The sequence below is a fragment of the Syzygium oleosum genome, unplaced genomic scaffold, assembly GCF_021117445.2.
Source record: "Syzygium oleosum isolate NSW1041296 unplaced genomic scaffold, Sole_v2.1 Sole_v2.13, whole genome shotgun sequence".
Classification (NCBI taxonomy): Eukaryota; Viridiplantae; Streptophyta; class Magnoliopsida; order Myrtales; family Myrtaceae; genus Syzygium; species Syzygium oleosum.
This window is the reverse complement of record NW_026607497.1, coordinates 10368929-10383083: the sequence shown is the minus strand read 5'-3', so window position 1 is coordinate 10383083 and position 14155 is coordinate 10368929. Positions and strand designations below refer to the sequence as shown.

General features: G+C 40.8%; 2 protein-coding genes across 4 annotated transcripts; one reads left to right on the top strand and one right to left on the bottom strand.

The window, feature by feature from the left end:
* The first annotated feature begins 815 nt into the window (after nt 1-815).
* LOC130139612 (nifU-like protein 2, chloroplastic) lies at nt 816-3725 on the top strand. 2 transcript variants are annotated; one of them, XM_056316934.1, is made up of 5 exons: nt 816-1114; nt 1226-1337; nt 1925-2235; nt 3219-3416; nt 3501-3725. In XM_056316934.1, the coding sequence occupies exons 1-4, from the start codon at nt 1034-1036 to the stop codon at nt 3405-3407; spliced, it is 693 nt and encodes a 230-aa protein (XP_056172909.1). In that variant the 5' UTR covers nt 816-1033; the 3' UTR covers nt 3408-3416; nt 3501-3725. The 2 variants fall into 2 exon arrangements, with proteins under 2 accessions (XP_056172909.1, XP_056172908.1); XM_056316933.1 differs by lacking the exon at nt 3501-3725 and having other exon boundaries at nt 3219-3420.
* Nucleotides 3726-5089: 1364 nt separating this feature from the next.
* LOC130139751 (ribosome biogenesis protein BOP1 homolog) lies at nt 5090-13652 on the bottom strand. 2 transcript variants are annotated; one of them, XM_056317390.1, is made up of 19 exons: nt 13361-13652; nt 13162-13257; nt 12956-13039; nt 12497-12619; nt 12255-12409; nt 11531-11648; nt 11341-11442; nt 10655-10811; nt 10399-10507; nt 10216-10318; nt 9928-10078; nt 9712-9844; nt 9514-9620; nt 8018-8091; nt 7858-7918; nt 6853-7080; nt 6686-6770; nt 6296-6474; nt 5090-5534 (listed from the first exon to the last, which is right to left on the bottom strand). In XM_056317390.1, the coding sequence occupies exons 1-19, from the start codon at nt 13505-13507 to the stop codon at nt 5449-5451; spliced, it is 2298 nt and encodes a 765-aa protein (XP_056173365.1). In that variant the 5' UTR covers nt 13508-13652; the 3' UTR covers nt 5090-5448. The 2 variants fall into 2 exon arrangements, with proteins under 2 accessions (XP_056173365.1, XP_056173366.1); XM_056317391.1 differs by having other exon boundaries at nt 12949-13039; nt 13361-13505.
* Between the last annotated feature and the right edge of the window lie 503 nt (nt 13653-14155).

Here is a 14155-nt window from a genome sequence, read left to right as displayed (position 1 = left end):
ATAGGTTCTATGCGACTGACACGGCGGAGGACTCTCTTTGCGTGAATTACACTTTAGCCCCTACATCTTTCACCTGATTTTCATTTTGACCCTCGATTTTGGTTTTCTTGGCGAATTATCAATTTGTGCGCCACCTCACGATGTAATTTTACTTATATTTTTCTTAATTTCGGTTCGATCGATTTCGTGTATATTCTTGTTAATGAAAATTGATTATTGAGATGGTAACATATATATCTTATGCAAGTCGTGAGATTGAATGGTCTCGATAAAATCGGAATTGGTCATGCTGATAAAACAAAATGAAAAAGTATAAAATTCCGAGAAACAATCCGAATGGAGAACCAAAATGAAGCAAATATGTTCCATGGGACATGTACTTTCAATCTAGACAAAACATCACCAAAAATCTTATTGACAATTCCTTAAATTTTTGTCATATTAATATAAATTTGTGAGTTAACAGGAGTATCGATAGCATAGTAAACATGATTTACAAATTTTTGGTGATATTAATCCTTTACTTTAGAGGGCGATCAAATTAGAAAAAAAACATAAATTTAAAAAATCACCAACCAAAACTTTTTTTTGGCCGGTAAAATCATAAATCAAATCGCTTACTTATTGTTCGGTCATTATATATGTCTTCACATTTTATCTTCCATTTTTGCAAAGTGGTCCTCCGAGATGCTGTCTTTGTCGTTTCCTGCCCTGCCCTGATATCCCACAAAAAAATCGGAACTTTTTTCCCCTTACCTAATTATTTTCCCTTTCTTTGCAGCCAGCCGAAATAACACGAAGAACAGAGAAAAGTCGCAGGACGCAAACGTAGCTCCTAGACAGAGGGGGAGTAAAGAGGCAGGGGTAGAGGCAGAGAGCGCGTGTTCGATTTCGACTACGATTCCTCCTCCTCCTTCTTCTTCTGCGGTGCTGCGATCTATTCGATACCCATCTGCGTGATCGGGCTTGCCCGTTTCGACGTTGGACGGGAACTTTGCCTCGGCGCTCGCTCGTTGCCCGACGGGAAAAAAAAATGCAAACCGTGGTGGCGAACCGGCCCTGCTGCAAGTTCCACCGAACCCCAGAACCGCCATCTTCTTCGTCGGCCGCCAAGGTCTCGCCGTTTCTTCGGCTCTTGCTCTTGCTCTTGCTCTTAGTATGTAATCGTGGGGTAATTTTTGTTGCTTCTGCCCCGTTTTGCTAATGGGGTTTTCGAATTCGGCAGAGCTCGAGGTTCCTTGGAGCTCATGTATCGCTTCTGAAGGGGATTGGTCCGTTGCCGTGGGCGTCGTGCCGCTTCGTGCGGGTTCGGACTGCGGCTCCGATGCGAAGACGAGGTGAGACGAGAAGCACTCTGTATTGAGGTCGTGTGTATTTGCCTGGATTTATCGTACTTGGTCCTGCTGCTTGGGTGTACAGCTAGTTGATTACGGAAACAAGTGTGTCCAATAGTAGCAAGAAAATTCTGTACCATCTTATTGAATGTCGGAATCTTCAGGTTACATCGTTTCGTGGTGACATTGGGTTGGGTTGGGTTAGCCATCTCTTTCACTGCATAAGAGTGAGAGGAGAGAGAACTTTGAGGTTTGTTTCCTCTTGGGTAAGTGAAGAAAGACCTTGTTAAGGTCTATCGGTTACTTGGACATACCAGTGAGTCTTCTACTATGGTTCTGCCAACCCAAACATCTGTGCACATCTCTTCTTATCTTCCTCTGGCAATCTTTGAGAGGTATCTTCTGGAATTGATAGCTACAATAGGAGCCATCCCACTCAATGTTTAAACATACTTTCCCCTAATTGGCTCCCGATTTAACCCAAGCAGCATCCTGTTCCTGTTTCTTCATCTGGGGCACTCTTTTTTCGGGGAATAAAGATTGTAATTTCTGTGGATTTTGCTCAGTGTTCCTCCTTTCTTGACTTGTAGTTGTGAAGGCTGTCGCTACGCCCGAGTCAATGGTGGAACTTCCGCTGACAGCAGAGAATGTTGAGAGTGTGCTTGATGAAATCCGACCCTATCTAATTTCTGATGGGGGTAATGTTGCATTGCATGAGATTGATGGCAATGTTGTAAGGTTGAAGTTACAAGGAGCATGTGGTTCTTGTCCAAGTTCTGTAATGACAATGAAGATGGGCATTGAGCGTCGTCTGATGGAGAAAATTCCCGAAATCGTTGCAGTGGAACCAATAGCCGATGAAGAAGCTGGCCTTGAGATGAATGAGGAAAACATAGAGAAGGTAAGTAAGATATTGCAGCAAATATATGTTGCTTGGTATCATTAACGCTTTTGTCCTTTTCCCCTACTGTTGGGACTGATTTTCTAGGATATTTCTCCTTAAAGAATTTCTTTTTGTTAACTGCTTCAAGGTCTCTAATTAGGTACCTCTACTTGCTTCTTTTTTTTACAAATTGGTTTGGATATTTTTAGTAATGGTGGTATTGGATTTCTATGCTCTCAAGTAATGATTGGCTTGTATTTTTTCTTTCCTGCTAAGCTTGATTTCTGTCCTTATCTTTCCCTTGCTAATGATGAATGCTCAGCATGTGGTACTCCTCAACTTTAGGAAACCTTCACCAGTTGAGAATTAATTGCTGACCTCTTTTTCAGTTAAGCCCGACTACATTGCCAACTAGGTCTCCTGGAATTAGTTTGGATATTTTAACTAATGATAGGTTTGGATCCTTGGGCTCTCAACTCAAGTAATGGTGTGTTTGTCCTTTACCTTTCCTGCTAAGTTTGATCTGTCTTTCTATTTACCCCTTAGCATCAGGTTCAGGTCCTCGAGTCCACAAAGAGCTCGCAAGTTGAGGATCTATTAGTGACCTGCCCAACTGTACTGCAAATAACTCAAAAGTATTGAATCTCGGTCTACACAAATGTAGTGTAGGAAAGACATGTGTGCAACTCATGCACTAAAATTTGGAACTTACCAAAAGAACAGAGACTGTCATCGAAAGGAGTTAACATTTTTTATTTTTTTTTGGTCAGAAAAGGAGTAAACAAGTTGAGATTTGCATTTTTTCAGAGATTCTCTTTATCCTGGGACTGAACTCACACACTTGTTTGCCATAACATTCCTGACCTTGTCTGTCCATCCGTCTGTCTCAAATTGCATTTGCTTGAACAAGCCCCGGGTCGCTTAGGCAACCCCATTAAGATATCCTTATGCGCGTGACCTGGAAATCTGCTGGCTAACATGTTATTGCTTGATTATTTCAGGTTCTTGAAGAGATAAGGCCATACCTTGTTGGTGCAGCTGGCGGATCACTTGAGCTAGTGGCCATTGAAGAACCAATAGTTAAAGTTAGAATAACTGGTCCTGCGGCTGGGGTCATGACTGTTCGAGTTGCTGTCACGCAGAAACTACGAGAGAAAATTCCAGCCATTGCAGCTGTCCAACTTCTGTAATGTCATTGGGTAATGAAGGGTGTAATGCATTTGAGGTCTGATCAGTGCAGTAAATTGTGTACAGTTTTGAGAAGTCCTCTAATTTTGAAGCAGAGATAATTCGTCATTGATGTAGCTTTTCCCACCTTGAGCTGCAGCAGTGGTTGAAGCTCTGCATCCTACTTCATAATTGTATGCCAGGCTGCACACAAGTTCGAAAGGTCGATCTATTCGGGAATTTTCTCGAGTTATTAAATAATAATAAAAAAACAGCGAGATTATGGAAGGAAATATTCTCACATTTATTCTTACTGCAATACTCATTGTGGAATTGATCAACGGCATTGGTAGAATTCATGGGGTTTACCAGAATACACGTACATATTTTACCTTGATGAGTTAACAGGAAGTACTAAAATCGTAACAATATTCGATGGGATTCTTTAACAACTTTACGTGATAACTTTCATGTTTTAGTTAAATAAGAAATATTTCTGGAATTTCAACAGTGCTTATCTTGATTTAGTTTACTTTTACAGGCCAACATAATAGTTGCAGTAGGGTATATAATAGAATTAAAGGTTGGTTGTAGAGTTTTTCCTCTGCTTTTCCCGCTTTGGAACTGAATCTCCTGTATCCCGGTTGTTCTGCTAGAGTCTCTCTCCCTTACCTTTTGTTGGTCTTCGATTCTTTCATCATTGTTCTTTATTTGATTGGTAGACCCATCAAATGGGTGGATCGGGTTGGGTTGAATCATTTTCGACCTAAATAAATCCATTTAATCTATTTTGACCCATTTCATGAAATGCAAATTTAGTGATCCATATTCGACCCGACCCGATCCATATTGTCAGAACATTTTCATATTTAACCCAATTAATAAAACTCATACCCAAACTAATGCAAGAGTGTAGAGTGAGCGAGTACGAAATCGAGTGAGGGCGAGAGAGAATGAAGAGAGAATCGTAAAAGTAAGTTAAGTTCAAATTAGTTGTAAACCATTTAATACTCATATTATGTTGGGCTTTATCATCCTAAATCCATTTATTGAATATAACTAACCCATATAACAACTCAGTCGATTATATATGAGTTAAGAAATGATTCTACTACTCATTTTGACAGCCACATTAATTTGGTAATAGAGCCGGTTTCGTGGGAAACTAATTGCTACCCAACATTCTATAATTCAAAATCCTGTGTCGAATTTGCTTTCTGATTTTTGGGAGGAGAAGCAGGTTTTGTGTGTCGACCTGAGCCCAGCTCGACTTATGCCAACTCGCACTCGCACGTACACCGGACTAAGTCACTCAAGTCAGCCATTTGCGACCCATATTAATCCAAATCTCTAATACTCTACCATGTTGCTCCTCGCCTAATTACAAGCACGATCGACTGATTAGCGCACCAAATTGCCAACCGCAGCTATTCCAAGCCAATGGGGTCTCGATAAAAATTGTTTCATGTGGCCTTAAGGAAGACAAATAAAAACAAGACTGATGATGATCTCTGATCACATCCTAAAGTTTTCAACTCCAAACATGTCAATTTTCATAAGAGTGGTAATTGCCTCTAAAACGATTTGATGGCAACTACATCAATCATAAGTGTCTACCATCCGTTCTTATCTTTCTGCGCCGTGAAATCCGCATCAACAAATGCATTCATCATATATGTATGGAGAAAACTTAACTCCCAAGATGTCAGCAAAAGCATTCTCTAACTTTCCTTCAAAATACATAAACAAAACAATTGCGAGTTTTACGGAATACATTCAATTAACCACATACAAGGCAAAATTGAGGGGAAAATTTATCTAACCGATAACTCTTATGATTCTTTACCAGATTAATGCTCAGAACCTATCTAGCGTATGCAGAATAACAAAATTAATCAAGAGCTTATAAGAAAAGGCTGCTGGACGGCCTTTGCATCTCCATTTTGGTTTCAATTTATATCGCCATGCAGCATGACTCAGCATCATCCTTCTAGAGCACAGCTCCGTTTAATCGTCGCGTTCAAGTATGCAGAAATCAAAGGATCGTTTCTCAAGAGTCATCTTTTAGTGACAGTAAAGTCGAACCACCGAATCAGCACCAGATGTGAACAACCAAGGTTGCCGTGGATGGAATTTGCAATCCATCACCCCTGCCGATTAGAAGAATAATAAATAAGTAACAATATACCCAGAGGTCAGTTTCTTATCTGCATGGCAAAGCTAGTTAGCTTGTAATTAGATGTGCAGACAACGACAGTGTTAAGAGTAGAGGGGACCTGTCCCAGCATAAATGTTTCAAACCACTTGGTTATAAGATAGGAATATGGCCCTGAGGCAGGATGCGATTTTCATATGTTACAAAATGGGTTCCAAACATACGTTTTCTCCCCCATTATAAGGTTTACGCAAGAATCTCAGACACAAATATCAGAACAACTTAATTAAATCACTAATAAAAAAAGGTCAGTGCTCTTTTAATCTGCTTCCTGATGCACCGTCCACGTTTATCCAAACTTTGATCTGCTGCCAAGTATCTTGGACAGAGAGACTGCATAGGTTTCACGTAGCCCCAGGCTCTAGCCTCACCTTAATGATGATTTTGTCGACAACAGAATAAATGAATGGTGACGTCTAGAAAATCTTATGGCCAGAGCTGCTTTAAGACTTTGTCAACAAAGGAAGAAGCTCTTGCATTACCCTAAGCCGAGTGACATCAGCAAAATTGTGGACCTTTTAGTGTCCCCAAGCTATTTTATAAAAACTCACTCATCCTTGACATGATATCCTTCCTAACACTTACCCCGCCCCCCCCCAACAAAAACCCCCTAAAGAAAAACTTCATGAAGCTAGGGATAGGTATTCCTCCTCAGTGTCAATAATTTTCTGCATAGAAAAGAGTACAAACACTCACCTCTTCCATTTGAGCTTACATGCCCTCGGAGAATTTCCAAGGGAACAATGAGAGGGTTCTGGTTGAAATCTGAATAAACCATGCCATGGAACACATAGGCTGTGCAATCATCAGAACAAGATGCAAAAAGGGGGTATGAGCGATGGAAGGCCACATTTGTAATGTCCTTCGAATGACACCTGACAATCAGAACAAACATCAGAACAATCAAGTAACAAGCTGAAATCTACCAGACTATATATACATGCAAACATTAAATTTTCTACCCAGAAAAGGCAATCGTGTAACTACAAACAACCAACTCAGTTTGATCAGCTACACTTCCCCATAACGAAAATTCATCCAATTCTCACAACTTTTAAATTGTCACAAAAATAATAGCAAACTTACTGGAGTGTTTTGTAAGGTTGAGACGAAAGGTCCATATCAAACCAACAGAGTTTTCCCTCTCTGCTTCCAACAATTAAATTATCCCCTGCAAGGGAAGACAACTAAGAATTACGGGGATCTAGAAATCAACAAGGAAGAGAACACTAACATCAGATTTTCAAACATACCTTGAGGATGAATTGCAATTGAGGAAACTTCACGAAGTCCAGTCTCAAGCTTTTTAATGAGTTTCTGCTTCAAGAGGTCATACACGCGAACATTCTTCTTAGTTGAAACAAAGAAGATGGATCGAGAAGGATGAAAAACTGATGAAACTGGAAGACCGTGCAACTTGAATGGGATCTTCTGAGTAATCTTCTTTGACAACTGGTGTATTAAGATTGCTCTTGATTCACGTGAGGAAAGTTAAAGGAAACTACTTAGAAAAAGTGACCAAACCTACTGCAAATTAAAAAAGTAACACTCCACAAATTATAGTGATCTCGAACCAGAAAATGCAAAGAAGCAAATAAAAGTTCTTACTTATGTTGTTTGGGAAGTCAACTGACAAATAATTTTCGCCTAGGACAATACTAAAAGAAGACGGAAGCTCATGGCCAAAAGATGCTTCTACCAAAATAACAGGAAGAGAAGATGACAAGTCAAACTACCACATTAAACATACACAGGTCTGTCTACAACGGTCTCAATTGTGTCACAGGCTTATAGAGCAAGGATTGTGAGTGTGGCAGTGTCATTAGATCTCTTGTAACAAGAAAAAGTTGGGGGCCATCATTTCCTCTTACCATTTATTGACTGATACAGAAAGAGAGAAAAAGGAGAGAATTTGAAGAAGAGTCTATCATCTCTGTGATTACTCAAAGCTGTTTCAAAACCTTAGACCTTTAGTATTGTACAAAATTACTCATGGATGCAAATACTCTGGTTGACATTGATTCTTGTCTTGCAAACAACGCCCTATTTTGTTTCTACCATCGTTTTCCCCCAATACCTTCTAGAAAAAAGTCTACCTACTACTACAACAACTGATGTTCTGGGTTCTTTCTTGTAAGCCGCACTATTAATGCTACATATATATCTAAAAGCTGGAAGTATTCACTTCTCTTCAAACGATGGATTCAACTACCCCTCAAAGAGACACATCATCATAAAGCACTAAACCACAAGGATATCTGCAGGCGTCACTGTGGATAAATAGTCTCCTTTGCGATGCCATTCAACTGAGGTCACGGTCTGCACAAACACAAGAAATCAGCACCCATGGCTTTAGTGAAAAGGCCTTGAGATAACAACTTGAGCACAAAAGAAATTGACAAAGTTCTAAAAGGGTACCTTGAAATGTCTTAACCTGATTGCCTCATGCTTGCACCTATCATCTTGAAGCCAGCTCACCAAGGGCTGCTCATCTATGCACAACCATATATCCAACAAAGTTAAAATCAACTTCCAACGAAACTTTAAACAAATTTGATGTAGGAAGATGAGTTCCAAAATAATGAGCCCAAATTGTTTGAGAACCAGAAGAGACTGACAATGAATGATATCTCAAAAGGATCACCACTGGGGTTTATTAAGCATTAATTGCATCACACAATTCCAAAGCAAATGACTGCTAATATTCAAACTATATTAAGTAGAATATCTATCTCCACATCAGAGCATGTATTTACATACTGTTAAATGCAATTTCAAGTTGAGGTAGAAAACCTCTAAACAACAAACATGATCTAAGTAGGAAATGTCTAAACACAAAACAGAATGACCTATTTATAATAGGAAAAAGGAACTTATTGAATTCCCACAAATCCTAATAAATAAGACTATTAATTCTTCAGAAAAGAAGAGAGAAATTTACTATAGGACACCAAGGGGATAAAACTACTCGCTCAATGAGGAGAAGAATCCCAATCCAATGAGAACTCCTCATTGAATTGTGAAACCATGCTAAGCTCTATCTTCACCAACTCAAAAATGTCAGGAAACTTGTCTGCTATGTTGCACCGACACGTGAAAATGGCCAACGTGTCGGTGTCGGACACGTCGACACGCGTTGGACACGTCGACACGCGTGGACACGCCTCCGACACGCGGTCAACACGGTGTCGGATTTCCGACACGAAGTCAACTCTCCGGACACGCCTCCGACACGCGAGTCCGGCGTGTCCGAAGAGTAAATTTGTAAAAAATGAAAACAGAGAACAATAAAAGGCGTCGACCACCAAATTAGGGCTAAAACACGATTGCCTCTTTACTTCTCTGTTCGACCGACGAACTCCCGTCCTCCGCGCCGCTCGCCGCTCGCCGCTCGCCGCTCCCTCTCCCGCTCCCGCTAGCCGGTCGCGCTCGCGGCTCACGCTCGCCGCTCCCTCTCCCGCTCCCTCTCCCGCTCGCGCTCGCTGCTCGTTGCAGGTAGACCTCTCTGTTTCGAAAGAAATTGTGGTGGCTGGGGAACTGGGAAGAAGGGAGAAGTCGGGGAAGGGGGCGTGTGTGGGTGGGTTGGGGGAAAAGGAAAAAGTGGTGGGCTAGGTCAGATGGGTGGGCTGCGTTTTTTTTTCTTATAGGGAGTTCAGATGGATGGGGAAAACAAATTTTGGTGGACTGCTGTCTTTTTTTCTTATTAAGAGCTGCGGTAGGTCATTTTATAATTGTGATGGTATTTAATTATTAAAAATATATATTTAATATACGTGTCCTAACGTGTCGGAAAATGATATTTTTTGAGAATTGACGTGTCGCGTGTCGTGTCGTGTCGTGTCGCGTGTCGCGTGTCGGTGCAACATAGCTTGTCTGATCTTCGCAATTGCATAAACATGGTAACTAAACCTTACCAGAGTCACCTGCTGTCCCAGATATTTCAACCTGGAGAAGTTCCTGAATATTTTTCTGATCTTCTTCATTACCCAGTCCTGTGTTAAGAAGTAGAACATCTTGGCCCCTGCAAAGACAAACAAGGCAAACAAATATCAACATAAACAGTGAAGCCAGGATGAGGATAGGAGATTAAACAACAAATTGCTGGAACTCACGCAGCAATTGCCAAAATTGGAAGCTCGGACAATGGATTCCAGGATACACACTGGACCGGTTCACCTATAGTCCACACCCCACGACATCTGCCAGTTTCAACCTCCCAAATGCGAACAGTTCCATCAGCAGAACCTTCACTTGCCACAATAGAAGACGAGAATGAGTCTAAAAGTCATGAAATTCAAAGAAAGAAGAATATATGAGATTACACGCACCTGAAGCAATCCACTGCCCTGAAGCTTCAGTAGAAATCGACACAACAGCACCCTCATGACCTCTGTACTCAAGATAACATGTCACTGGGTAAGGCTTAAGATCCTTCCGACTAGGTAATTTGGGCTTCAACGACTCGGGGTCAATGTTAAGCTGAGGCATTACATTGCAAAAATCAATTCATTGATGAGTTTTGAATTGCAGTTGCTACTTGCTAGTAAGCACATAACCATACTCAAAGACAGCATTGGTCTCCTCTCATATCATCCAGGCCAGTCATAATGACTTACACGTTTTTTCCAAGCTCTATATGACATGTAGAGATCCATGCATCGCTCAAAAGAGTCATTAACAGCATTTTCATAAGCCGGCACACTTTTGAGAGATGTGTACCTAGATAGAAAGAGAAATAAATAATTGAGAAGCATGACAAAAAGCAGACCAGCCAAGAAAATGGGAAACATTGCATTTACCTTCTAGGAATGAATTTAGGGCGATCTTCCTCATACATAAGCTGGTAGGAATTTATCTCTTCCTGTGTGGGTATATATTCTAAAGACGGATTATAAGATTCGTCATGCCCTGGCAAAGAGGAGAGAAGAAAGGGGATCCTTCATCAGTGCTTGTGAATGACTGATTTTTTCTCAATCTTTCTGACTTCATCAAAATGAATCGGGACTTATAAAAAATAGTGGATTGACTGTTTATGAACTGTGGGAGACAGATCACCTGGTAATTTGGGTTTTGGAGCAGGGATATAGGCTAGATGCCCAGCCTTGTCTTTTGAGTTGAGATCATCTCCCCACAGGTTATAGAAACGTGGCTCTTCTTTTGGCTTGTCTAACTTAATTAATCCCTCCCGAATAGCCCTAACATACTTTGCAACCTGCATATGTTTGGTGCCCAACATGAGCCATGTTCACATGATAACAATGATAATCCAATGCAAAATGCAATGAATATTTCAGTATCCATTGGTCATAAGGTGAATTGCGAAGTAGAAAGAATATAGGCAGGTTATTGAGTGCTTCAGTTTCCCACCGCGGTGGTATATATTTGTGGCTTCCCCAGTATAGAAAAAAGACACTTAAATTGAACAGTCAACAACATATTAAGAGAAAAAAAGAAAGCAATAGTGCATTTGATAATAGAAACTTGAGTATCTGAAACTGATGTCAGCTATTAGGAATAGTAAGCAGCAATTGATAAGCATAGTTCGAAGCCAACCGCAACAAGAATAGAAGCTATCAGAATCAAGACCCCAGTAAAGGATCTTAAATGCATTTAAGAAACCAAAAGTAAAAAAGCTGCATCATTGTTACGAGCTCAGCCAGAAAGGTAGAGGAATGAGAATCAAAAGATTACTGACTACTTCCCATATGTCATGTAAATAGGGAAATGCTGAAAAGACTGACCCTTTTGGCCTCCCATTTTGAAGGAATGAAACGTCTCTTTGGTTCTGGGGCATTTGATAATGGGTGTTTTGCATCATCCCATTTGAAAAAGTCAACATAATCCTGCATTTTAGAAAGAAAAAAGTCACATTGAAGCCCCTTCAATAAGTAAAACTAGGTTTATAGCACAGTGATGACAAGTGGCACAAACCGGATATGGATCAAATCCAGCATGCGGTGCTTTTCCTTTGAGCAGTCTACGAATAAGTCTTGTTTCATCTTTGGTCAGCTCCACTACCTCATCATTGTACTCATCATTAATCTTGCGCCTGAATAGAAAATCAAATAAAAAACACATAAAATTCTATCTAAAACCAATTTATAAAAGTAACGTATAAGAGCAAACATTTTTAACTTTCTTTAAATAAATTCTAAGGAAGCTCTCAACTCAGATTAAACTGATTGGATAGAGGCAACTGGCAATGCAGAAAAGCTGACGAATCAAGCCTCAAAAATAATAAGACAATCAGGGAAAGCAATCTTATGTGAGTTGCACTCTATAAAGCAAAAGCATCTGATGATAACAAATATTAATCTGTTGGCTTTTTTCCAAAATTTAAGACTAAACAAAGTAACCAATGGAAAATTTTAAAATTTTCTCACTAAACATTAAAAGAAAAGGGATGAGAAAGGGGATCAAAATACTGGACGTTGCAAAAAACAAATAGTCAACTAGAACTAATGTCAAAGTGAGAACAACAACGCCCCATCTCCTTGATCAGTGTATAGGGACTCCATACTCTGTTAAATTGCTGAATTGACGGAAGTGACAGAAATAACAAATATGACCACAAGTTTGAGGCATATGGTACTTTCATTATTTTCCTATGAGGATCTCAATAGAGAGAAACCATTGAAAGGAAAGTTGAACTCACCAATTTTTTGAGTCATCAGCACTGGCAAGAAAAGCATCCAATTTATCTTGTCTTTCTTTCTTTTTTATCTTTTTCCCCTTTACATTGTAACCAATATGTTCCTCATCCTTATACCACTCAAGAGGAACATCACCAATCGTGTTCCGTGAAGGAACCTGTAAATTACGCAAGTGCCAATCAATTATAGGTGAGCATTGTACAATTCTAAATATGCTCAAAGCTGTCTAGAGAAGTAAGCAGACCTCATCTTCAGATGAATCACTCTCTTCAGCTCTTTGATCTGTTTCAGAGATTTCACTTCCACTATCATCAATTCGGGCATGATCATTACTCGATTCGCCTTTATTGCTTGTTTTGACAGAGCCCTGCCATTAATGCCCAGCAACAGCATTACAATATGAACAAGTTCATCATAGCAGAACAGACAGAACAAAGACCTTCTTCTCTGTTTCACAATAAAAGGACAAGAAATGACATTACAAGTTCTAACCATAACTCTAGTATTGCATTCAATTGACTCAGAGTTTCGTCTATTATGGAACTCTACTCGAGCTTCAAAGGTGAAGTTGACTCAGAGTTTCGTCTTAGTAGTCCTTCTATGCCTCAGAACCAATACTAGATGTGCGAATAAGTTTGCTCGTCTCACTAAGAAGCAGGGAATAAATTACAGTGAAGAAACAAAGAAGGCAATTACCATGTACCTTGTGCTCTTGCGAATCACTTTCTCCGGATTCCGACTCCTCCAACAACTCAAATTCCTCGGAGTTTCCATCCTCAGATTCATCCTATAATCACGACACCAGAAGAACGTGATGAAGCCCCCCCTGGGAAGAAATAACATGCCAGTACGCAAGCAAGCACGCACAAACTGGAGCTGCACAAGAACAAAGGAGCACGCAACAGATACCTGATCAGAACCGGAACCAGCAGCGCCCTCTTCTCCGGACTCCAAGTCCTCTTCCGACAGCTCGTAATCTTCGGAATCCCCATCGTCGGAGTAATCCTACGACAGACAGACGGACCAACGCATCAATCTCGACACACGCGAATCGACAGAGGCAAGACCGACGGATGAACGCAAGAGCAAAAAACCAAAGGGAAAAAACCTCGTAATCGGAGCCGGAATCAACGGGAGAGCCTCCGCCGTCCAAAACCTCCGGCACGGACCGAGCTCGCGGTGCTTCTTCCTCCACTCTCTCCTCCTTCTCCTCCTCCTCCTTCTTCATCTTGTCTTTCTTACCGACCGCTCCCATCGCTGCTTCCTGAGGACAAGTGGCGCAAGCTTTGGGTGGAAGAGGCGAAGGTACAAAGAGGCTGCCGCCGCCGCTGCCGCCGCCGCCGCCGCCGCCGCCGCCGCCGCCGACGACTGTGGAAGCAGGGGAGGAGGGGCTTAGCAGCAAGCAGCACTAGGGTTTAAGCCGGCGGAGGAACGAGGAGAAAGCGGCTCTGCGTCCGCGCCTAATACCGTTTTTGCATTGGCATTTAAATAAAACGGAAAGAAAAGGAAAATAAAAACCATAAAACATTAAAAAAAAAATTGTGATTTAGGACTATTACTGCAGCCAAATGCCAAAAAAAAAAATTTGCATTATTTTTCTTTTTTAACGCCCGGAAATTACATCATGATCTCTCGATCCCCTAAGGACAAAGGAAATAAACCTCTAGGTGGCCTATCTAATGCAAAACTACTACATGCGTTAATGGGCTGAAGGAAAAATGCATGAATTTATATCGGACAAAAATGTCGTCTCTTTAAATGGCCCAAAAGAATGCATGGATTTTCGCGACAACAAAAATACACATTATTGAGTTATCTTACCATGCAAATTGGAAGTTGCTCAAATTGTCAATTGTTTGGTCCACTGCATAATGCGGTCCTTAAACTTTTAATTTGTGCAATG